This window comes from Rhinolophus ferrumequinum, chromosome 15, assembly GCF_004115265.2.
Source record: "Rhinolophus ferrumequinum isolate MPI-CBG mRhiFer1 chromosome 15, mRhiFer1_v1.p, whole genome shotgun sequence".
NCBI lineage: Eukaryota > Metazoa > Chordata > Mammalia > Chiroptera > Rhinolophidae > Rhinolophus > Rhinolophus ferrumequinum.
Window position 1 is genome coordinate 42,756,864 of NC_046298.1, and position 22,024 is coordinate 42,778,887.

The following is a 22,024-nucleotide window of genomic DNA, read 5'->3' on the forward strand; positions in this document are numbered from 1 at the left end:
TGCACCATCTTCCATCCGTTAGAGGGGAGATCCGAGAAATTCCTTCTGTACCTTCCGCCGGCCCTTCACCACTCTCTGGCCACTAAGACGATGTATTTGCTTCTCTAGAAGCCACACGGTTTCCCCATTCACTTCGTTCCGCCTCACGGCTCCACGCGGCCACAAGTTTCAGGCTTCCCCCCACCACCACCACGCAGTGGCTCGTCCCAGTTTGACGCATTGCAGGGAAGGTCCGACCAATCGGCGCCGCGCTCTCATTTCCGCCATGGCCCGAGCCCAATAGCGGCGCGGCTCACACAAGGACTCGTCACGCGCCGCCGAGCGTGCCCCTCCGCCGTGGAGGAAAGTGGTGAGGCCACAGGGGTTGGGGCGCGCGGCGACGGAAAGTAGTCCCGCGGCAGGTGCGTGCACGCGCGGCCAGCCGCAAACCTCGACACTGTACGGGGAGGGAACTGGAGATCCGAGGGCTCGGCGACGCGGAGAGAGGCGCGGAGGGATCCGCGGGAGCCGCAGTGCGACGGCACGTGGGCCGGGCGGGGCGGGGCCGGGCGAGGCGGGGCGCGCGCGGCGGCCGTTGAGGGACCGTTGGGGCGGGCGGCGGCGACGGCGAGCCCTGCGGGCAGTGAGTGTGGAGGCGCGGACGCGCGGCGGAGCTCGATCTGCTGCAGCTGCTGCCGCCGCCGGAAGAACCTTGATCCTCCCGCTCCGGACACCCCGGCCTTACCATGGTGAGTGAGGCTGGGGGGCCGCGGAGGCTGGGGACTGTGAGGCGGGCACCGCGGGGCAGGACCCCTGAGAGGGCGAGTGGACTCAGAATGGGGGGCGTCCGGGCCCTGGCGGGTGCCTGTCGACCCTCTCTGGCCCCCAATCCGGGACATTGGAACCCAGAGCGGGACGTTTGGGTGCAAGAAAGGGGTTTGGGGGCTTCCAAAAGCTACTTTTGGCACCAAGTGGGTTGTTTAGACCCCGAAATAGGCACCTGAGCCCTGTACCGGGGCATTTGAACCCAGGATGGAACATCAGGACCCTAAGAGGGGGCGTTTGGACCCCCCAGAAGGGCTTTTGCACCCTGGATAGGGCGTTTGGTCTCTGAGATGAACCCCAGGGAGCGAGATAAGAAACGCTGGCTGGGGAAGCCGGTTATTTGGGCCCTGATGAAGGTTTGGAGTCCTGAGAGGATGCAGGGAAGGGGGATCCAGAGGGAGGCCGCGCTGCTGGGGAGCTCCCGGAGAGGGGGCTGTGGGTAGCTGGGCCTTGGGTGGGATGGGGATGACTTCTGCAGATCAGAGCTTTGGGGGGGTGGGGGTTCTCCGAAAATCAGCATTGCAGAGGAAGGAGGAGGGTGAGGCACATGTTTCGTGGAGGAAGGGCCTGGGGTGGGTGGCAGTGGAGGTTAGAAGATGCTCTTGAAACCTGCAGAGACTGAAAAGAATTGGGGTCACGGAGGTGGTTAAAAGGGGATGATGGCAAGACTAGTGTTTGCCAGTGGTGGGGCAACAGGGGCCCTCATGATTGATTTGGGGGCAGCCCGAAACGGTTCTGAGATTACCAGTGGGTAAAGGCTGTTGATCTAGGAAGAAGCAGGGGGGGAGGATTTAGGGGGGGCAGGAAGGATCCATGAGAGGGGGCTTTACAAGGTGAGGGGTTGGAGAGGACTTGGGCTTGGGTGGTGGGAGGTGAAGTGGAAGGAAGCTTGGGGTGGGGGAGTTTGAGGAGAAAATGAATGGGAGCCAAGGTGGGCCTCCGTTTGGAGGTGGATGTGGGTAGCTCCCTGGAAGTCTCTGGGGAAAAGGCTGGGACAAAGACTGTTCAGTCTGGATGGGGGGTGGGCTGCAGAGCCAGAGGGAGAGGCTCTACGGTTCCCCTTCTCCAGGAAGAACATGGCTGGGCAGAAGGCACCCCGGCAGTTGGAGCAGGTGGGCGGAGTTGTTCGGGCCCTTATTGCGCACTGAGGTCCCATGAAATGGGGGTGAGGGATCAAAGTTTAGGAGACATCAAATGACCCAGCTTTTTAAGCCTCACCCCCTCACTGTCCCTTTCAGACCAGGAGAGCTGCTTTTTCCAAACAGGAATGCTGGTTTTCTCATGATTTCCGGCTCCACTCACTGTTCTGCATCTCCTCACTTGTGCCAAATGACAGTGCAGTACAGTGTGGCGTCGGTGACAATCAGACAGCCTGTTTGTGTGGCCTCAGGGTCGGGGCTGCAGAGCTTGACCAGAGAGGACCTCCAGAGGGGCCCTTCCATCAGCCTGAGGGCCACTTGCTCTGTGCAGGGCTGGTACTGAGTGCCTCTGTTAATTCACACAGCTGAGCTTTGAGAGAAAACCAGCAGACTGGTTCTTTGCTACTCCCTGCCACCCACAACACCCCCAGCCGCCCCAGGCTCAGGCTCAGAACCGTGCGCAGCCCTCCTCCCTGGCTGGGCTGGGGAGAACAGGCAGCCGCTGCTGTGTATCAGATCTCATACTTGCTGACAGACCTGATGGCTCTTCTCACGCTACCCCACTTTCTTCCAGCAGAACCTTGCAAAAGGGGTGCTGAAGCACTGGCAGGTGCCAGGAGGCCCCCCACCTCCCAAATCGGACCCAAACTTTGGCCCCAACTGGTTTCTCTTTCCATTTATAATCAGCAAGGTATGGGTGGGACAAGTCACTGTTAACTAGCCTTGGACGGACTTTGGCCTGAGAACTGTGGCTCCTCCTTGGCCCGGGTGAGGGGCCCTGGCCTTGGTTTCTGAGCTCATCTAACACTGCTCTCTGGCATTGGCTGGAGGTTGGGGCAAGGCAGAGAAATAAAACCCTCTTCCTTCCCCCACCCCACTTTTTTTTCATTGTCCAGCGTCTTGCTGGAACCTAAGATGAGGAATACGGAAGCAAGAGACCAGCTGGGTTATTTTGGAGACAGTTTTTGGTGAAAGCTATTGATCTTCAGCTCTGCAAAGGAAAGAAGCCCTGAGAAGGGGTCCCCAGCAACAGTCCCTTCTGGGCAGCTGCCATGCTTTGAGATCTGTAGCTTGGAGCTGGGACCTTACCTTCACCCAGCAGAAGAGGCGGGGGGTGGGGGAGGATTTCCTGACCTGGAGGGAGGGTGTCTGACCAGCTCTATAGGCAGAGCCACAGCTATTTGCAGCAACCCTGAGACAGTGTGCAGTGCCTCACCTGCACCTTCTGGCCCATCTGGGGTGGGGAGTGGCAGACACTGCCTTCAGAGCCACTCTAGGGCATTCTGCAACCTGCCCCGGTCTCCGTGCCCCTGGCCCCACACCCCTGACAGCATTGCCCAAAGGTGGATGAGAATTGGGCTTCCTGCCGAGTGGTGCGGTGGGGACAGGAAGGTCCCTGGTTGGGCGAGCTTTTCCATCTAGGCCAGGGGAGAGGATGGAAGCAGGTGGCATGGTGGCCCTCCTCCCTAGACAGCTCCTCTCCTCTGATCTTCTTCCCTTCCCCTGGGATTGCCTGGCCTTGGTAACCAGAGGCCCATCCTCTCTTCTCACTTTCCCTGAACAGCTTCCTCGGTGGCAGGACCTAGGGGATGGGCCCAGGCTTTGCTCTTAGGAGACAGCGGAAGTGCGTGGAGCAAGGGGCTCATGAGCCTGGGGCTGCCTGATGGGCGTTAGGAGCCCAGTGGCCCAGGCTTTTTTTCAGGCAATAAAGAAGTGTCTCCATTTGGCCTCCGACCCTTCTCTTTAGACTTTAGACTTTTCTAGAATGTGCATATGTGGTGTTTTTCCTGTTCTACCTTCCTTCTTCCCCCTCCCTTAGCCATCTCTCCTCTGTCACCATTACTTTGATTTCCCCTCCCATTCTGCCTATTTGGGGGTTGGCTTCAAGTTCCTCTTCCCTTAGATTAAAAAAAAAGGACATTTTAGACCAGTTCCAGTGTGACCAGTTCTTAATATTTGGGACAAGGTGGGGATTGTTGCTAGCTTCCATACAAGCTCTGGAACCTCTATGTTTGGGGGGCCCTCAGACCCAAGAAAGAACCTGCTGTAGACTTGGCGCCGCCTTCCCCTAATTATGAAAGGAAGTAAAGGAGGGGGAGCAGTCAGTCTGGACCCACAGTGGTCAGGGGAGGGTGGTACCTTCTTGGCAGTATTTACAGAAACCAAGGAAAATTCATCTTTTCACTGCCTAAAGCTAAATCCTGGGATTCGGCCCCCACTTAGCTGCACCCCCCCCAGCATGGCTGCTTCCCAGCACCAGAGCAAGAAAAGCTAGTCTGCTCCTCTGCCCCACCTCCAAACCTCGCATGCAGCAAGGGCTAGAAAGGGTTAAAAACTGCAGCGCAGCTGGGGAAGTCCTACAGCCTCTGCAGCCACTGCTGCTGCCCGCTGCGGTCCCCTCCGTGACATTTGGCCCTCCTGCCCAAAAGAAACAGGACAAAATGGTGCTCTGCGCCATCCCTGTGTGCAAGGGAGTGGAGCAACTGCCTGTAGCCTGACCGGGGTTTGTTCAGATACTCAGAGCCACCATTTAGGAGAATTTTTGCCAGTTAGGTACTCTGTGCTTGGACCTAGCGCCTCCAAATAGGTGACACAGAAACTAGCTGGCAGGCCAGACACCTTCCCTCTGCCCTACCCAAGGACTGGCCTGTTTCAGTTTGGAGCCTTCTAGAGCTGCTTGATTAGGCCTCTAGGGCAACTGCTCCTTCACACAGCCTCTGGAGCTCCCCGCAGCGGTGTTGACACAGACGGGAACCCGCTGTGCCAAGGTGGCTGGTCTGGGGCTGGAACAGCACTTGTCCTGCACCCTGACTCAGGCATGTCCCTCCCTTGCCCAGGTGCATGGGATGCCATGTGGAGCTGGCCTCACCAGCGGGGGCTGGGCTGAGCGAGGACGCTGTGGCCCTGATGGCAGCTAGCCCTCACAGTGACTAACTCTCCGCTTCCTGCTTTTCCAGGCTGACCAACTGACTGAGGAGCAGATAGCAGGTGAGCTTACCTACCCCAGTCCTCCTCATCCTCCCTCAGGAGGCCTCTGCATTCCCGGCCAGGGGCAACATCTGCAGATCAACTTGTGTGTCCCCTATGTCACCTAGTGCTCTGCCCTGTGCTTAGAATGTTAATAAGTGGCGTATAAGAGCACAGCGGTGCCCCAGTAACACCAGGCCCCGTGGTCCTGACACAAGCCTTCACCAGACAGCAAGGGCTGCAGGTCATCTGGGAGTCTATTACTCAGTGGCTGCAGGGGGAGCTGGCTGTCGGTCCCAGCGCCTGCCAGGTAGGCTCAGCAGGTCAGCTCCCTGCCTCCCTGTCCCACTTTAGGAGCCACCCAGGAAATGCCTGTCACTCCCACCTCTGCACTTCCCAGCTTTGCACTCCTCTTTGCACATGCTCACACTCACCAGAAGTGCATTTCCCCCCGTTCTCTGCATGGGCAGCAACTTCTCACCCTTCCGTCTTAGCTCACCGGTCACCTCGGAGAGGTCTTGCCTGACTCCGTCACATAGACAGCCTTCCTTTACTCTCACGTCATTCTGTGGTTTTCCTTCATAGCCTTTCTGGTCATGTGACGTTATTTTATGATGTCTTTATCTGCCATACCTCCTGTCATTAGATGTGACTTCCTGGAGCTGGGGCTTTGTTTTTGTTGATCCTGCTGTACCTTCAGTTTCTAGAATCTAGTAGGTGCTCCGTAAATTGTTGTCGGCTAAATAAATGAACAAAGAAGCCGTCCCATACCTCCCAGTAAGCTGAAAGAAATCCTTGGGTCCCATCTAACTCACTTCTGTAGCCAAAAAGGTCACAGCTGCAGGAACTAGTATGTGACTGAGTGGGTTTCCAGGTCCCCCTTCCCAGATTGAACTGCCTGAGGACAGAAACCACCTCTCGGTTTATCTCCAGTCCAGCAGACAGGAGCAAAGGTCCAGAGAATGGGGTCCCTGGGCCCCAGCCACTACCCAGCTGTAGCTTTGCTGTCAGGTTCACTAGGCTATGTGATGGGTAGTGGATGTCCAGATTCTGAATTGGGAGGAGGCAGGAATGGACTTGCCTTCTCTCCTTTCCTCCTCAACCCTCCCGCCCACCCCACTCCTACCGCCAGCACACAGAGTCACACTTTCAGCTTCTAAACTTTGGCCCCAAGTGGCTATGGAGAACCCACCGAGGCAAGCCAGAGAACTGCCTTGTTGTTTAGTGGTCATGAGTTCAGGGTGCACACATGACTCTCCCTGCACCCCAAGAACAACAAGGCCTCAGCACAGGGAGGTGCCATTATCCCCAAGGAGACTCTCACCGTCTCCCTAGGGCCCAGAGGCTCCAGAGTACAGCTCGGTTATATGTGTGGCTCCCAGCACACGTGCCACCCACACCCCAATTCTCTATCCTCGTGTAACACAAGCACCCCACTCTCCACCCTGTCCCCATTAGCAAACTGTCCACCACCTCACCCCAGCCCACACCCTCTGGGAATAGGCTGCCAGGCATCTGTTCTCTAAAGGTTTGGGGGTAGGGAGCACCCGGTGCCAAAATGGGCCCAGTGGGAGGGCAGGAGCCACGTGCTTCTTCCCCGCTCCTGATGCGTCCCCAGCTGTGGCCTTCCCACTCAGCACCACTAGCTCCTCATCCTCTTGGCTTGGCAGCCCTCCCCTTTCCTTCCATCCCCCCACACGCCCCACGCACCGTCCGTCAGCCATGCTCTGCTGCTGACCACCCCCACACTGCACCACACACAGCCATTCACTCGCTCCTCTGGAAGCCGGTAGCATCGGCCCGAGGAGCTGGGCTGGTGGTACCAGTCAGGAGGGACACGGTGCCAGCCAGAGGGATTCTGTCGCCTCCCCTCTCCTTCCCAGGCAGTTGACCTTGGCTGGCATACTTTAGATCGAGACTTGTCTTGGCTCTCATCCACTCCGTGATATTGGTCCATTTCATCATTTGAGGGAGAGGCTGAAGCCAGAGACCACAAAGAAGTGTAGAATTGTCCAACCACAGCCGTCAGCCCATTTCCCCGCTGTCCTCACGGAGGGAGGGTGGTGGGACAAGTAGCTTTACCCGGCCCAGAGGACGTGCTCAGTAAGTTGACTGAGCGCTGAGGCGAGAGGCCGCGAATGGCACTGAAGTCGGGTTCTGGCTTCTGCGGGTGGGCCTGATCCTCGGCCTTGCTCTGCGGAGCGAGTCCACACCCTGACGGCCGGCTCTCCCTGCGCTCCTTCACCTCTGATTCATTCCCTTTCTTCCCTCAGAGTTCAAGGAGGCCTTCTCCCTCTTTGACAAGGATGGAGATGGCACTATCACCACCAAGGAGTTGGGGACAGTGATGAGGTCCCTGGGACAGAACCCCACCGAAGCAGAGCTGCAGGACATGATTAACGAGGTGGATGCGGATGGTGAGTCCCGTGGCGCGGGTGGGCAGCCCCCTCCTGGTCAGCCCTCCGAGCACAGGGCGCCTTCCTCGGGGCGATGGAGATCGTCTCCCAGAGGCCAGGCCACGGGCATTTCGAGCTTCCTCCCCACCTTCCAGGGAACGGGACCATTGACTTCCCGGAGTTCCTGACCATGATGGCCCGAAAGATGAAGGACACCGACAGCGAGGAGGAGATCCGAGAGGCCTTCCGTGTCTTTGACAAGGTGAGCAGTCCTTTCCCACAGCGCTTGGGACTCTGGTGAGGGACACACAGCACAGCCGGAGCCACTGAGTCACCGCTCCCGGGAGGCCTGGGTCCCAGTGCCAGCCCCATAGGAAGCCCCTGCCCCGCTCCCCCTCTCCCACTGCCCCCGGGGTAGACCAGCCAACTGCCTCGAGCTCAGAGCCTTTACCTGACCCCCAACACCAGGATGGCAACGGCTACATCAGTGCGGCAGAGCTGCGTCACGTAATGACGAACCTGGGTGAGAAGCTGACCGATGAGGAAGTGGATGAGATGATCAGAGAGGCCGACATCGATGGAGACGGCCAGGTCAATTATGAAGGTGAGCTGGAGCAGGGCCCGGGGCCCCCGTGTCAGGGAGGGCCCCCTCCCCTGCTGACCTCCCTCCTCCGCTTCCTTCCAGAGTTTGTACAGATGATGACTGCAAAGTGAGCGCCGGGCAGCTGGTGATGCCCAGTCTCTTGGTCTCTCTTCTCGCGCGCACTCTCTTCAACACTCCCTGCGTCCCCCGGTTCTAACAAACACCAATCGGTTGACTGAGAATCTGAAAAAGCAACAAAAGATTTGTCCCAAGCTGCATGACTGCCCTTTCTCCTTCCTCCCCGAGTCTCCTTCCTGCCCCTCGTCTCCTCCTTTTGCCCTGTCCCCCTCCATTCACCTCTTCCAAGGCCTGACGCATTCATAAGATAGCCCCTCCCACCCCCCAGGGGAGCCTCTGCCCTCCTCCTCCAGCCCGGGTGGCTCTCCTCCGTTTCGGTTTGTTTCCTTTGGTTTGTCATCTTATTTTGGGTGCTGGGGTGGCTGCCAGCCCTGTCTCGGGACCTGCCAGGGAGGGGACAAGGCCTTCACCCAGGCCGAAGAGCACGCCTACGCCATTGCATGCAACCAGCCCTGTGATTCCGTGTGCAAATCCCAGCAGCCTTTGGGGCAGGGGTGCAGAGAGAGGCATTCCAGAAGGACTGGGTGGAGTGAGGAGTTGTGTTGTCTGGATGTGGCCCCGGAGAGGGTCAAGGGGCGAGGGAGTCTTGGAAGCTGGCATTCTTTTACCACTTGACGGGGCCAACTCATAGAAGGGGACGGACCGAGTGGACAACACTCAGACCCCACTGGCTGCTATTCTGAAATCATCTGATTGGCTTCCCGACGCTGGGCTGGGTGGGGGCTGCTCACTTGGCCACTCTGCAGATTGTAGCTGCCCGTGTCCCTAAAGCGATCTCAAGCTGTTCTGTAAATACCTGGTGCTAACATCCCTCGCGCTCCCTCATGACACCCCCCCCCCCCCCCCCCCGCGTTGAGGTCCCCTCAAGGGAACCGATGTGTGGGGATGGTCGCTTTGTAATGTGCTGGTTGTTTTTCATTTATGCCCCTGAAAACTTTAAATTTTGTCAAAAACCACGCTGGGCTAGCTAGTGGGTGGGGAGAGGGAAGACGTGCCCGCCCCGCCCGCCCTGGACAGAACATACCTGCAATAACAGTCTCGTCCGCCAGCTGCCAGGAGCGGCCTGTGCTGGCTGGGCTTCCGGGCAGCGGCCCCTCCTCCTCCTCCGTGACTTGCTGGCTCCCTCACATGTGTGCTGTCTCTGTGCCCTCCCCTGCCCCGCCTCGCCCACCTGCCTGCCCCCACACTCTGCAGCGGAGCGCATGATCCGTGACCTTGCTTCTGACTTTGTGGGACAAGTAAGTTAATGTGGGCAGTTCGCTCGTCTGGATTCTTCTTTCCTTTTTCTGTTCTTTTCATCTGCCCCCTACCCCCCACCCCCCAGGTTGTTCAAGTGGCTTTTCCTGGGACCTGCCCAGCTTTGAGAATCTCTTGTCATCCACCCTCTGGCACCCAGCCTCCAGGGGAGGGCGGGGCGGGGGGGGCCATAGTTGGAGACCCAGCTAAGAGCTGAGGGTCAGGGCAGGTAGGCATGAGGCTGTGGACATTTTCGGAGTGTTTTGGTTTGGGTTTTGTTTCTTTTTAAACCGGGCAATATTGTGTTCAGTTCAAGCTGTGAAGAAAAATATATATCAATGTTTTCCAATAAAATACAGTGACTACCTGATGGGCTCTGGCCCTCTTGTCTTGGTTTCTGGGCCTGCTCCCTGCACAGACCCCGCAGCCTTGGCCTGGAAGAGCCTTCCATGCTCCCTCCAAAGACGGATTCTCATCACTGCCACCAGTGGGGGCCCCTGAGCTGGAGTTCAGGTCCCAGCCAGGCTGCAGTCAGTCGTTGAGGGCAGGACACTGTCCTGGCTGCGAGGCCGCTCAGCTTTGAGTGCTCACCACACATCAGCACGGGGACGCGCACATGTGAGAGACCAACCCCACCCTTGGGGTGTGGGGGGACATCCGACTTCAGGACAAAAACAGAAGTCCTCAGGTTCGCCAAGGCGGGGCAGATCTTGGGAGCCTAGGCCCAGTGGGGGATTCTCAGCAGGGTGCTCTGGGGACAGGTTGGCATTCACTGAGTGTCATGTCAGTTGGGCAACCTAAGCGTGCCATGTGGTCCTGAGCTCATGGAGCTTCAGTCAGCTCCAGGAGAGGGCCCAGGGCTTAGGGAGACACGAAACAAAAGCCCAAAACAACTGCAAATTACAGAAAGCTGCTTAACTTTCCCAGGGGTAAGAGGGATGTGAAGAAGAAAGGCCTGCAATCCAGAGCAGTGCTGTAGGGGAGGGATATAACAATAGGGGGGGCTTTTCTCAAAACACACATCCCCCACCCACAGGGCTCGGGGAATGAACAGTTAACAGACACTGTCTAACTTCTGAGCTGCTTACACTTGACCACAGAGGCTGGGCAGGAGTCAAGCAGAGACAAGAGTTCAGTGGAATAAAGACTCCTGCCTTCTGTTCATCTTCACCTGGCCTTGGAAGGATGGAGAAGCCTGGCAGGGCCCACCCAACCTCAGGGGCCTTCCTTGTGGCAGAGATTAGGCCTGGGAAGCATCTTCCACAGAGCCCAAGCACTGTGAGAGAGGAAGTTGGGAGCAGCAAGCCATTTTTCCAGAGCCCCAGTGTCTGTGCCCTGTTTTTCTGCATCTGGTTGTGGTTTGGCATTTGGCACAGTAATGCAGTGGGTGTAATGGATAAGAGCAGCCAACCACTGGCTCCAGCACTGAACTGCCTCTCTGGCCTCAGGCAGATGACTGGTCCTGACCTCAATGCCTCTGGCTGTAGAATGGGGACATAATAGCACCTGTCTCCTGGGGCTGAGTCAAGGACTGAGTGAGCCGGAAGAACAAGGCCTGGGGTCCAGTGAATGCCCAGGGAGCATTTGGCATTCTATGTGGGGCATTTCCTACCTCACAGGTTCTCTTCGAAGTTCTGCATCCATGATCTTGAGTCCTTCAAGCAACTGTTGGGGCTGGATTCAATTAGTCCCCATTTTGCAGCCCAGGAAACTGAGGCCCAGAGAAATGAAGAGACAACTCCAAGATTATTAAGTCAAAAGTGGCACAGCTGGAATTTGAACGAGATCTGACCCCAAGGAGTCTATGCTCAGTTGCCCAGTTTTAGAGTAAAGGGTCTTTAAAAAAAAAAAAAAAAGGAGGAGGCAGGGCCAGCCCAGTGGCTCAGGTGGTTGGAGCACCATGCTCCTAACACGGAGGTAATTGGATCGATTCCCACATGGGCCAGTGAGCTGCGCCCTCTACAGCTAAGATTGTGAACAACAGCTCTCCCTGGAGCTGGGCTGCCCTGAGCAGCAGAGAAACTGCCTCAGTGGAGCGCAAGGCTCATAATACCAGATAATACAGCGTGGGCCAGGGAGCTGTGTCCTACACAACTAGACTGAGAAATACAGGCTTGAACTGCGGGGCGGGCAGGGGTGGGGTGGGGAGGGGCTGGGGGAGGCGGAAGAAAGGGGAAATTAAAAAAAAAAAAGGCAGGCCAGAGACAGACCCAGTTAGGCTGAGGTCACAGTGGTGGGATCTGAGATGGGAGCCGCCCTCTTAGCCGCCAGGAGACCTTTGGAAAAGTCTGGCCTTACAGTTGACAGGAAGACAGATTTTGGTGACCCACAGAATTGGGCTCCAGGCCGTGTGACCACACACTGTAGTAGTGAGTCTGTGCACGCGCTAAGCCTTAGGGGCCACTCCTACCTGATAACCTTGGAGCAGTGACTTCACTTCTCGGCCTCAGTTTACTAGTCTGCAAAATGGGGAATAATCTATAAGAGGATCATAAAATACCCCCCTTGGAGGGTTGTGCCAAACACTTTATAAGCATCTCATTTAATTCTCATCCAGGCCAGATTGAGTCCTAATAAAATTCACCAATTTGTGGTGGGCATGAGGTAAGTTAATACCGAGATCTGACAGTACAGGAATGGTGGCCCAGGCAGGGAAAGTCTCTGGCACCACACTTCCTGGAAGTGGCTGAGCTGGGTCTCAAAACCCCAGATCACTCGGATCCCAACACCCACGCTTTTACCCACCACCTCCCAGTGCCCGAACGTCTCTACTGCCTGTCATCATTTTCCCCTCGGGCCCTGTGTTTTGAAAGACTTTTACTCCCAGACAGGCTGCATTATTAAATAATTATGACTTCCCTCTCCCATTCTTTATTAATCAAAGACACATAGCCAGCACTCAGAGCTTCTAATGGACCCTGGGCAGGCACTGAAGGGAGCTGACTGGCCCAAAGCAAAGAGGTGCTTGCAGTGAGGATCGTTTCCAGTTCAGGCTCACAGATCTGCGGGACCAGCTCAAAACCTGTCCTGACAAGGTGACTACATGAGGGGACACACCGGGAAGTGCCCAACCAGCACCCAGACTATGGAAATCCAGGTTCCCCCTCACTTCCCAAGGGGAGTGGCTCTGGGGCCACTTCTAAATGTCACTCCCAGTGTGACCAGCAGGTGGGGCAATGACTACAGAAATCCCTGTGAACTGCAACTCCCAGGGACCAGCCAGGGTGTGTGTGTGTGGGTGCTAAGTCCCATCTGTGGGCCAGGCCCGGAGCTAGGAAAACAGAAATGCATAAAGAAATGAAGTTCAAAATGAACAAAGTCTCCTAATATGTCACTTCTTGACCCCCAGCCCAGACTAGGGCAAGTGCCTCGTATGTGTTCTCCCAGATCCTTGCACGGTGCTGTCTTGGTACATATCACAGCTCATCAGTTTGTATATTTGCTGCCTATTGCAATACATATTTCTGTGATTACTAAATTATCACCCCACTGAGTACAACATTAGGAATAGAGACAGTGGAAATGTAACAGCTGTATGCGATGTCAGAGGGGTAGGACATGGGGGGCGTATCACTGTGTGAGGAATATAAATGGTAAATGTCTAACTATTACATTGTTTTGTGCTCCTGAAACTAATAAAAAAGAACACTAAAAAAAAAATTTGTCACCCCCCCCCCCGGATGGTGAGCGAGAGGGCCAAGGCAGTGTCACCGCTACATCTCCAGTAGGCACACAGCAGCCAAGGGCCCAGAGTAGGCTTAAGGGGATCTGTTGAATTAATAAATAGAGAACCGAAAGAAGGGAGGCACTCGAGGCCAGAGCTAAAACTGTGACCACAACAGAAACCCTCTTCTTGGCTCTCTTTCTTCCAATCCTCAGCTGTCCCCTCCTCCAAGAAGCCCTCCCTGATGTCTCCCTAGATTCTCCCTCCATGACCTCCAGCCCTGCCTGCCTGACTGTGAGCCCCAGGAGGGCAGGGCCAGGACTGTCTCTGTCACTGCCATGTCCCCAGCATCACAGGGACAAGACCCATCCTACAGTCAGCCCCCAATAAGAGACTGCTGACTGAATGAATGTCTGTATGAGGCAGTGAGTGTCACCATGCAGCCTAAAAAGCACTGAGCACACCTGAGAGAGGAGTGATTAAGTCTTCAAGGAGGAGGAGGAGTTTAAGCAGGATCTTGAAGGGCCAGGGTGCTTTTGACGAATGGAGAAGGGGAAGAACACTGTTCCAGGAAGGATGAACTCAATTAGCAAAGAAATGGAGGCCCGAAAGGTCACAGGCTGTTTGGGGAAAACTTGGTTGTCTGCTGTGGCTGAGCAGAGCCCGTGGGAGTTGGCCCTTGGCCTCCAGGCCATGGGAGCCCTTGGAGCTTTGCAGGCAGGGGAGTGACCACTCAGGACCTTCCAGACAGGACCTTGGCAGCTAGCAGGATGCACGGGCAGTCAGGGGTCAGGACATCCTCTAGTAGGAGATGAGTTCCCAAATCATCCCTGAGGGGCTGCGGGTGGACAGGGTGGGAGTTGTTGGAATCCCCCTGACCTGGCAGACAGTGTAGACATCCAGGCCAGAGGTGGTGGGGGTCTGAGATAAACAGTGGGGTGCAGAGGAGGGGGCGAATTCCTGAGATTTTAGGCCTGGTGGGTAACAGCCACCAGAAAACCAGCTTCAACACTTTATCCTCCCCTCCCCTCAATCCGCATCTGAAAAATGGTCATGGTGATCGCACCCCTCTCAGGCCAGGATGCTGTGGGTTCCAATGCCCAGCCCTGCGCTGTCCTGTAAGGAGTTCTAAGATGGACAGAACTGACCCGCCTTTGGAGGCCTCACAGAGAGAGGAAGGGAGTGGCCCCTAGGGTTCACGCCTGGGCAAGCAGGCCCCTTCTCTCTGCTGCCACCTCCTCCCTATTCCTTCCCCACCACCCTCCAGGAGTCCCTTCGGGTCGGTTCCCACTGAGTCTGGGCCATGTTTGGTGACAAAGGCTGGACCCCACTGGAGGTTTCTTTACCTGATTTTTGCTTTTTGTACACCTCAACTTTATTATTAAATTCAACCAATATAATATTACTTTGTCAAGACCGCTGTAAAAGTTTCTATGCACTCTCAATATTTTTTTAGTATTAGTTTTATTTATTACTGTGGTAAAATACCCATAACATAAAATGTATCATTTTAACCATTTTAAATTGTATAGTTCAGACACATTTAGTACATTCACGATGTTATGAAACCATCACTGTCTAGTTCCAGAACGTTTTCTTCACCCCTAAAGGAAACACTGAACCCATTTGGTTGTCATCTTGACAGATTTTTAACTCTCCCAGACACCCCTTGTTCTTCTTTAATGTGATTTGAAACATAGTAACTGAAAAATAGTCAAAACAATGGAGCAAAGCATTGCTTTGTTGTCAAGCCACATTTGCCCAGATAGCAAAAGATAAGGCCAGTGGCAATAACAGCAGTGTTTACTGCAGGCTGTACTCCAGACCTTGTGCTAAATTGCTTTTCAGGGGGAATCACTTCATCCTCAGCATAACCTTGTAAGCTAAGTACTAGGTTATGATCGCCCTTCTACGTAAAAGGAAGCCAAGGTACAGAGAGGCAGTCACCGGCCCAACAAGTTGCTGGGCTCCAGAGATAGACCAGCTCCACCCCAGGCTGTGCGTGCTTTCTTCTTGCTGTGTGACCCAGGGCTGGTGATTGCCCCCTCTGGGCCTGGATTTCCACACCTGTAGAAAGGCTCTAATAATAGGCTGGAGTAAGAGGGGGCACCTCGTATGAAGGAGGACTCGCTGATGTTAGCTGCTGTAGAAGGCTCTGGCCTTGCCTACACTACCCTTCTCCAGGTGTGGATTTATTGTTTTAACCCAGGAGCAAGTGAGAAAGAGGAACTGGATCTGGCGGGGGTGGGGCCGAGCAGGGGGGGGCTGAGGGGGGTGCTTTCCCATTCACCCTCCTACCACCCTAAGCACCACTTCCTTTCATGCCAGTTGGCTCACTCCGGGGCACCCTTGATTCTGGGGTTTCTGAGAGCATGGGATGGCATCCATTGGGGGGATGGGTGGAAGGCTAGAAATCACCCAGCAGAATCCAGGTTGGGACAGAGACTGGTCTGTGTTCCCAGCACCTGGCAGAGTCAGTGTGCACTATTTGTTGAATGAATGAATGAATGAATGACATTTTTGTGAGGGCTCCAAGGACACATGAGGTGAGGTTGGCTCTGTCAGGAGGCAGCTACTTATCTGAAGACAGACAAAGGACTTAGGTCTGTGTTCTTGGGCTGTACCTGGGATTTGCCCACACCCGTGGCCCCCCCACCCCCATGCACGCAAAGTCCATATCTTACAACTACCAAGCCACACGATGCAGCATCTCCCTTCCTCCCGCCTCTCCTGGGGCAGCGCAGGACTCCCAAGTTTGATGGAGAATCAGAAGGGAGGGGAGGCAGGGAGGGAGTCCCTGGCTCTTGGAGTGGCCTGGGAGAGGGCAGGATCATCCCCTGGGGATTTGGGATGGGCAGCTGGGGCACCCTGAATGGATGGGCACCAGCGTAGGAACAGAAATCCTAGCAGATCCAAGCGCACAGGAGCTCCTGGGAACTTTTCTGCCTTCTAAATATTTAGACAGTGAGATGGATGGCCAAGTGACGGCCAGACCAGGCCAGCCAGGCCACTGGTTATTTTGAGAGAGCTGTTCTTGTGCTCTAGGATAAATGTTCCCTCCCTCACTCCCTCTTGTCCCAGAGCCTGTTGTGGCCACCCTGAAGGAGAAGAAATAGCAGCTGATCACCCCCTGAATTCAGGGGTTCAAGGGTTCTGGCAGGCCAGGGCTCCAGGATCCGTCTCTCTGCTCACCTATCTGCAGCCACCAGCCATGCCTCTGGTTATCTAGCTTCTGCTCCCGGAAGACAGGGCAGGAGATCACGGGGTAGCCTACGTTGTCAGCAGAGGGAGCAGGCTGCCGTGGACCCCACTTTGGACGGTGGTCCCATGGTGCTGCCAGATGGCTGTGCCGAAGGCAGGTGTGACCCCTGAACCTCACCCCAGGCTGACAAAGGCACCCAGTTCCCCTCCTTGCTCCCCAGAGTGGTGGGGGCCCTTGGGTCCTTCCTCCCTGAGGCAGGCTGGGAGAGGGGCTTCTGCGAGTGGCCGTGGACAAGGCTGGGGCAGAGGCAGCAGAACCAGAGCTTGAGGCGCTGGAAGACGGCCTTGCGGAAAAGAATGAAGACCCAGGGGTCCAGGATGGGGTTGAAGGCGTTGAAACGGAAGGCCAGCAGGTCCCCCATCTCACTGCTGTCTGGAGTGATGGCCTGGGTGAAGCCGCGGATCTGAGGACACAGTGAGGGCATCAAGAAGCACCCACCTCCCCACCCCCCACCCCATCCTCACTCCCTTTCACCCACTTGCTTGCTGCAGAAATAAGAGAAGGGAACGAAATCAGATAAGATGACAACTAAGAGATAAATGCATCCGGGAAGCAGAGACACAAAAGCCTCAGGAAATAGCCAGCAGAGGCCTAGAGAGTGAGTGATGGGGCCACGCGGGTGGGTCCCGGGGCTGTCCCTGGGTGCACCTACCCACAGTTTCCAGTCCCCGAGTCATGGTAATCCCCTAAACTTTTGATGACCCTCAAATCTAGCCCAGCCTTACATTTTACAGAAAGAGAAACTGAGGCCCAGGTACAAGTGGATGACCGGGTGCCTCAGTACTTGAATCAGGAAAAGGCTGAGTGGACTCCTCCAGGAAAGGGGTGAAGCTGGGAGAGTCCACGGGCAGTCAGAGGGTGGGGCTGGGGGGGGGAAGTTTGGGGGGGTGGGGTAGTAGGGAGCTCAGACTTTGGAATCAAAAGAGCCCAGGGTCCAGACCCGACTCTGTGCAATCGTGGGCAAGAGACATTTGCCCCTTGTCTATAAAGCTGGTGACAAGACAGAAGCTTTGTCCTGTTTGGTGGTAAATGGAGAACGGGAGCATAGGTCATTTTAAAGACGATTTGAACAAGGATTTGTAAACCCTTGAGCACAGGGCAGACAGAGCAAGTGCTCGATGAATCGTGGCTCTTATTGTCATTCATAAGAGTGGGGGGGGTTGAGCGTGCACTTGAGGGGGGGCTGGAGGTGTGGGGAGGGAATTCAAGGGGTCGGGGGTCAAATGGGGCGGAAGCAACTGGGGAGAGATGTCTCCCAAAACTCAGGAGGTGTTTGACTGGCCAGAGCCCCTGACCTCTTCGAGTCTCGGTTTCCCCATCATGAAATGGGCACAAACAATTGAGGACCCTCCCAGTGCCCACCCCAGCTGCAGAGGGGACTCACCGTGAGAGGCAGGGAGCACACAGCCATGATGCCCGTCATGAGGGCCAGCAGAATCAGATGGTCAACCTCGTCCTCACCCTTCCGGGGGCTGGGGACCAGCGAGCCCTGGTGGCGCCTCTGCTGGCGGTACATGCGGCAGAGGCTGAGGGTGACGGAGCCGTTGCAGAGGACGATGGCGGCCACCAGCAGGGCCACGAGGCTGGCGTAGGCCAGGGAAAAGGCGCAGCCGCCCAGCTGGGCGGAGCGCATGCGGATGAAGCACCAGCTGCCTGGGCAGTACTGCTGGTGTTGGCCCAGGCCCAGCAGGGGCAGCGAGCAGAAAAGGGTGCAGAAGGCGTAGATGGCGGGCAGCGCCAGGCGTGCGCAGCGGGGCCCGTCCAGCTGGGCGTAGAGGTAGGGGTGGCTGAGCGCCAGGCAGCGTTCCACAGCCATGGCACACAGGATGAGCGTGGAGGCCAGGCCGAAGAAGGTCATGGCGAAGGCGAAGGCGTCGCACAGCACCGGGCGGCCCCAGGCCAGGCCCAGCAGCGAGCTGTTGCGGGCGTAGGCCACGAACACCGCTGGGCTCAGGAAACACGTGCCCAGCAGGTCAGTGGCCGCCAGTCCGGTGACCAGCACAGCGAATGCCGAGGGGCGTGACCGCCGCCGTACCCCCAGGATGCCCAGTGCCAGCCCGTTGCCCACCACACCGGCCACAAACATCAGGGTGCTGGTGGCCGGGCCCACCGAGTCCCGCACGTAGGTAAGGTTCCTGCACGAGTCTGCCATCCCGGCCTCTGTCTGCCGGCCTGGACTGGAGGGGCCCCAAGAGTGGGAGGTAGGGGGTAAGGGGGAGCGGTCTGCCCCTAGGGCCACTCAGATGCCCACCGCCCACCTCCCCATGGTCCTCAGGGCAGCAGAGAGGGTGGGGGAGGGTGTCTCCCAGTCAACCCACACTTCTTGTGTGTCTGCCTGTCTATGCTTCTCTCCCTTCCGTTTTCCCCAGTCTCTTCCTCTCTCTCTGTCCCCCTTTCTTTCCTTCTCTGTCTCTGTTTCCTCCTTCCTTCTCCAGGTCTTCGTTGTTCCCTTCTGTCTCTCCGTCTCTTACTATCTCTGTCTCTGTCCCCTCCCCTGCCCACCCCCTTTGTCTCTTCCTCCTTCCCTTTCTCTCCCCACCCCCCACTGCTTTCTATCCCCTTCTCTGCATTTCTGCTTTTGCAGCCCCTCCTCACCGCACCTCTGCTGGCTCTCAGTCCCTCCTCTGCCCCTCACGTCTGGTCTGGTCTGGTCTCGCTGCTGTCTGTGAGGTCTCCCTGTGACAGCTCTCCCTACTTCCCTCCCTCTTCCCTCCCTCCCTACTCAAGCCTGCTCACCCAGTCTTTTTCATTTCCTCTCTCTGCCCCGCCTTCCTTCCCCCTGCTTTCTCCAGAGGCCCCCTCCACTCCCTCCCGCCTTCCCTGGAGTGCTCCCTCTGTCCCCCTGCCCAGCACATCCATCTCTCCTTTCTGTCTCCCCTCCCTGTGTCCTCTCATGGTCCCCATCGCTGAGCCACCTGCCACCTCCCCACACACAGGTCTCTGCCGGTCTCCCTTCCGCAGCGTCCCACAATGGCAAGGTGGGGATGACTGAGTCATCATCACACTTGGAGTTTGGAGCTCACCAGTCGGGCCAGGATGGGACCTGAGGGGCACAGCTGGCCAGACAAAAAAGCTGTCTCAGGGTGGCCTCTGGGATCTACTCTGGGCTCCGGGCCCTGGGGTTGAGAAATGACCAGGAAATTCCTGCCTGATGCAGTGTTTTCCAGGCACTACTGAGATTTCTGTTCCCTGGACACCATTCACTCCTTCCAGAAGGCTGAGGAAGGGGGCGGCTGGGCCAGAGGAAAAAATGCCTGTCCCTGGAATTATTCTCAGGCACGCCACTGCTCACATATTCACCCAGCAAAGCCCTGGGAAGTAGAGAGCGCCCTCCTGCCCTCTTGCTTCTCACCCCAACACTCCCAGGCCTGAGGCCAAGCTCTGGTGACCTTGACCTCCAGAAATAATATTTTAGTCATAAACAGCTGTTCTGGGTTCCAACATTGCTGTCACATTGATCTCTCCCACCCCTCCCCAAATGCACCCCCCAGCTGCCGCAGCCCTGGGTCAGTGTGCTTGGCCTGCGTGTCCCAGCTGCCAGCACAGCCCTCACTGGCCCCATTCCCACTGAGCCCACTGTTCCCATGCGGCCTCCCCACCCATAAGGGCCAGATGGGACCTCAGAGACCCTTGCAGACATTCCTTATTTTTCAGGGAGGCAGTTTAAGTGTAGAGATTACAAACTCAGAATCTCACTCTCTTTGACTTGAGTTTCTATCCCAATTCGACCACCTTCTTGCTGTGTGACGGTTGCAGGCAAGGACGGAAAGCCCATCTGCCTGTTTCCTCATCTATACATACAATGAGGTAACAGCAGCTTCAGGGGCCTATCCCAGAGCCCTCTGTAACAGGGAGAGAGCCTGTGCAGATGTGGCACAGGCAAGGCCACGGGTGATGCTCCCGACCCCAACGGCTGGACATCAGGCAGCTGCAGACTTCCCCTCTCTGTCCCTGTGTCTCACCCCTCCCTCTCCCTCTCCCCTCACCCCTCCCTCTCCATCTCTCTATCACCGTGCCCAGCTAGTATCCCTCGCTTCCAGTAGGCAGGATGGATGCCCCAACTCCAGCCACACCAGGGGTTCCGAGAGTGACCACAAAGCCCTGCTCTGGGAGTGCCCCTCTATGCAGGTCTCAGGCTGCCCAACCACATAGTCCCCCCCTTATGCCCTGCGGTCACCAGGCAGACCAGAGGGAACTCAGGAAGTTATATGATATTAATGAAGGATGACGCCTGCCTGACAGGCTTGCATCCTGTCTCTGCATCTGGAGAGTTGTGGGGTGGGGGGAGCTCTGGTCCCCAGAGCCTCCTTCCCACTGGCTTCCTGTCCCCACCAGGGACCTCTGAGTATTCCCAGTGCTCCCATACCCAGTGAGATCTCAGACAAGCCCCTGCCCCCCTCCAGGCCTCAGTTTCCCCACCTGTGCTGTGGTGGGGGGAGGGCAGGAGCCTTTGCAACCCTGGCATCAGTTCGGTGCTTGGGGAGTAGGTGGGGTGGCAGAGACTGTAATTCATTCCTAATGAGAGCACTGAGGTCCCTGGGGCTCCTGGACACACCTCCACTCACTTTCTGGAGCCCCAGCCAGAAGCCCCAGCCAGACCCACAGCTAGGACTACAAAGGCTTCCTCTTTCATCCAGGTGCCCTGGGTGAGAGGTCACCCCGCTGGGCAAGGGGTGGGAGGGTGGCTTCCGGGGCGGTTGGGGGAAGGGCGAGCTGTTGGAAGGAACTTCTCCCAGTGGCTGAGTCAGCAGCTCTCCCCCTTGGCCCACTCACCTCCCCAGAGGGGCCCCAGGGCAGCAGGCAGAAGAGGGCGGACAGCCCAGAGACAACTGGAAATGGACACACAGCACCAGGGAGGAAGGGGGATGGCCACCCAGAAGGGTGTGTGCAAGGGACTGTGGGTGTACAAATGGCATGCGTGAACAGGCTTTATTTTCCCTAAGGGTTATTTGTGCATCTTTTTGCGTATCGGTGAGTGTCTGTTTATTGTGGGCTCATGTGTTTCTTAATGGCCTTGTCTAGTGTGCGTGTTTGGTGTGGAGGGGCTTCCCGGTACAGGGGAAAGGGATGGGTTTGGAAACTCACCACCAACATTCACCAGTTATGGTGTGACACTGGAAAATGACTTCCCCTATCTGAGCCTGATGTCTTCGTCAAATGGCTGCCTTGCCCTTGTCTGGCTGTTGTGTGACGATTAGAGATGGAATTCACCCTCGCTGCCTCCAGGAAGGCCCCCAGCAGCTGCTGGTGTTATTAGTCACTCAACAAACCCTAACACACTTGCTGTATACGAAGGGCTGGGGTTGCAGAGGTGCTCAGAGGGCACCATCTGATGGGGGTATGTTCTCAAACGGTGTGCGACAAGTGATAGCAGAGGAAGGTTAGAGCTGGAACCTGGGCAGGCAGGAGTTGTTCCACACACAGCGAGGGCTCCCTTCTGGGTGGGTATCCATTAGAGGACAAGGCTAAGTGGGCCAGGAAATGGGGCTGCGTGGGCCTCTCCCACGCCTGCTGGCCAGTGTCTCCGGCTGCCTGCCCAGGTCTGCATCTGCATATGCTGCTGCTGTCAGCTCGCCCTTAGCCTGTGGCTTCTGTCCTCCTGGCCCTGCCCTGGGAAGGGGCTGGCCCCACCCCATCACACACACACACACACACACACACACACACACACACGCAGACTGCCAAGCCTACCCTTCCATCTGTGCCCTCTCACTGCTGTGAGAAGCTGCTGTGTGTCCATCCTGAACAGCCCTTCATTGGCAGGTCACAGCACTTACAGCCAGAGGCCATTTTTTCTCAGCCCACCACCCTTTTCACCACCCCAAACTGCTTCCT

The 22,024-nt window shown here is 56.7% G+C and overlaps 2 protein-coding genes across 2 annotated transcripts; one reads left to right on the plus strand and one right to left on the minus strand.

The window, feature by feature from the left end:
• The first annotated feature begins 545 nt into the window (after positions 1–545).
• On the plus strand, positions 546–9,633 carry CALM3 (calmodulin 3). Its single transcript, XM_033128269.1, has 6 exons — positions 546–728; positions 4,901–4,931; positions 7,184–7,327; positions 7,462–7,568; positions 7,775–7,910; positions 7,992–9,633. The coding sequence occupies exons 1-6, from the start codon at positions 726–728 to the stop codon at positions 8,018–8,020; spliced, it is 450 nt and encodes a 149-aa protein (XP_032984160.1). The 5' UTR covers positions 546–725; the 3' UTR covers positions 8,021–9,633.
• Positions 9,634–14,473: 4,840 nt separating this feature from the next.
• On the minus strand, positions 14,474–18,840 carry PTGIR (prostaglandin I2 receptor). The gene is made up of 3 exons (XM_033126991.1): positions 18,790–18,840; positions 17,574–18,366; positions 14,474–16,592 (listed from the first exon to the last, which is right to left on the minus strand). Exons 2-3 carry the CDS (start codon positions 18,339–18,341, stop codon positions 16,206–16,208), a joined length of 1,155 nt encoding a protein of 384 aa, XP_032982882.1. The 5' UTR covers positions 18,342–18,366; positions 18,790–18,840; the 3' UTR covers positions 14,474–16,205.
• Between the last annotated feature and the right edge of the window lie 3,184 nt (positions 18,841–22,024).

What these genes read in the sequence shown, in the direction of transcription:
- PTGIR (XM_033126991.1), bottom strand. Translation starts at nt 18,341, where the DNA reads ATGGCAGACTCGTGCAGGAACCTTACCTACGTGCGGGACTCGGTGGGC. An exon ending in TGTGCTCCCTGCCTCTCACG is followed by an intron (nt 16,593 to 17,573) that starts GTGAGTCCCCTC and finishes CTGTGTCCTCAG; the next exon opens with ATCCGCGGCTTCACCCAGGC.
- CALM3 (XM_033128269.1), top strand. An exon ending in TAACGAGGTGGATGCGGATG is followed by an intron (nt 7,328 to 7,461) that starts GTGAGTCCCGTG and finishes CCCACCTTCCAG; the next exon opens with GGAACGGGACCATTGACTTC. An exon ending in CGGCCAGGTCAATTATGAAG is followed by an intron (nt 7,911 to 7,991) that starts GTGAGCTGGAGC and finishes GCTTCCTTCCAG; the next exon opens with AGTTTGTACAGATGATGACT.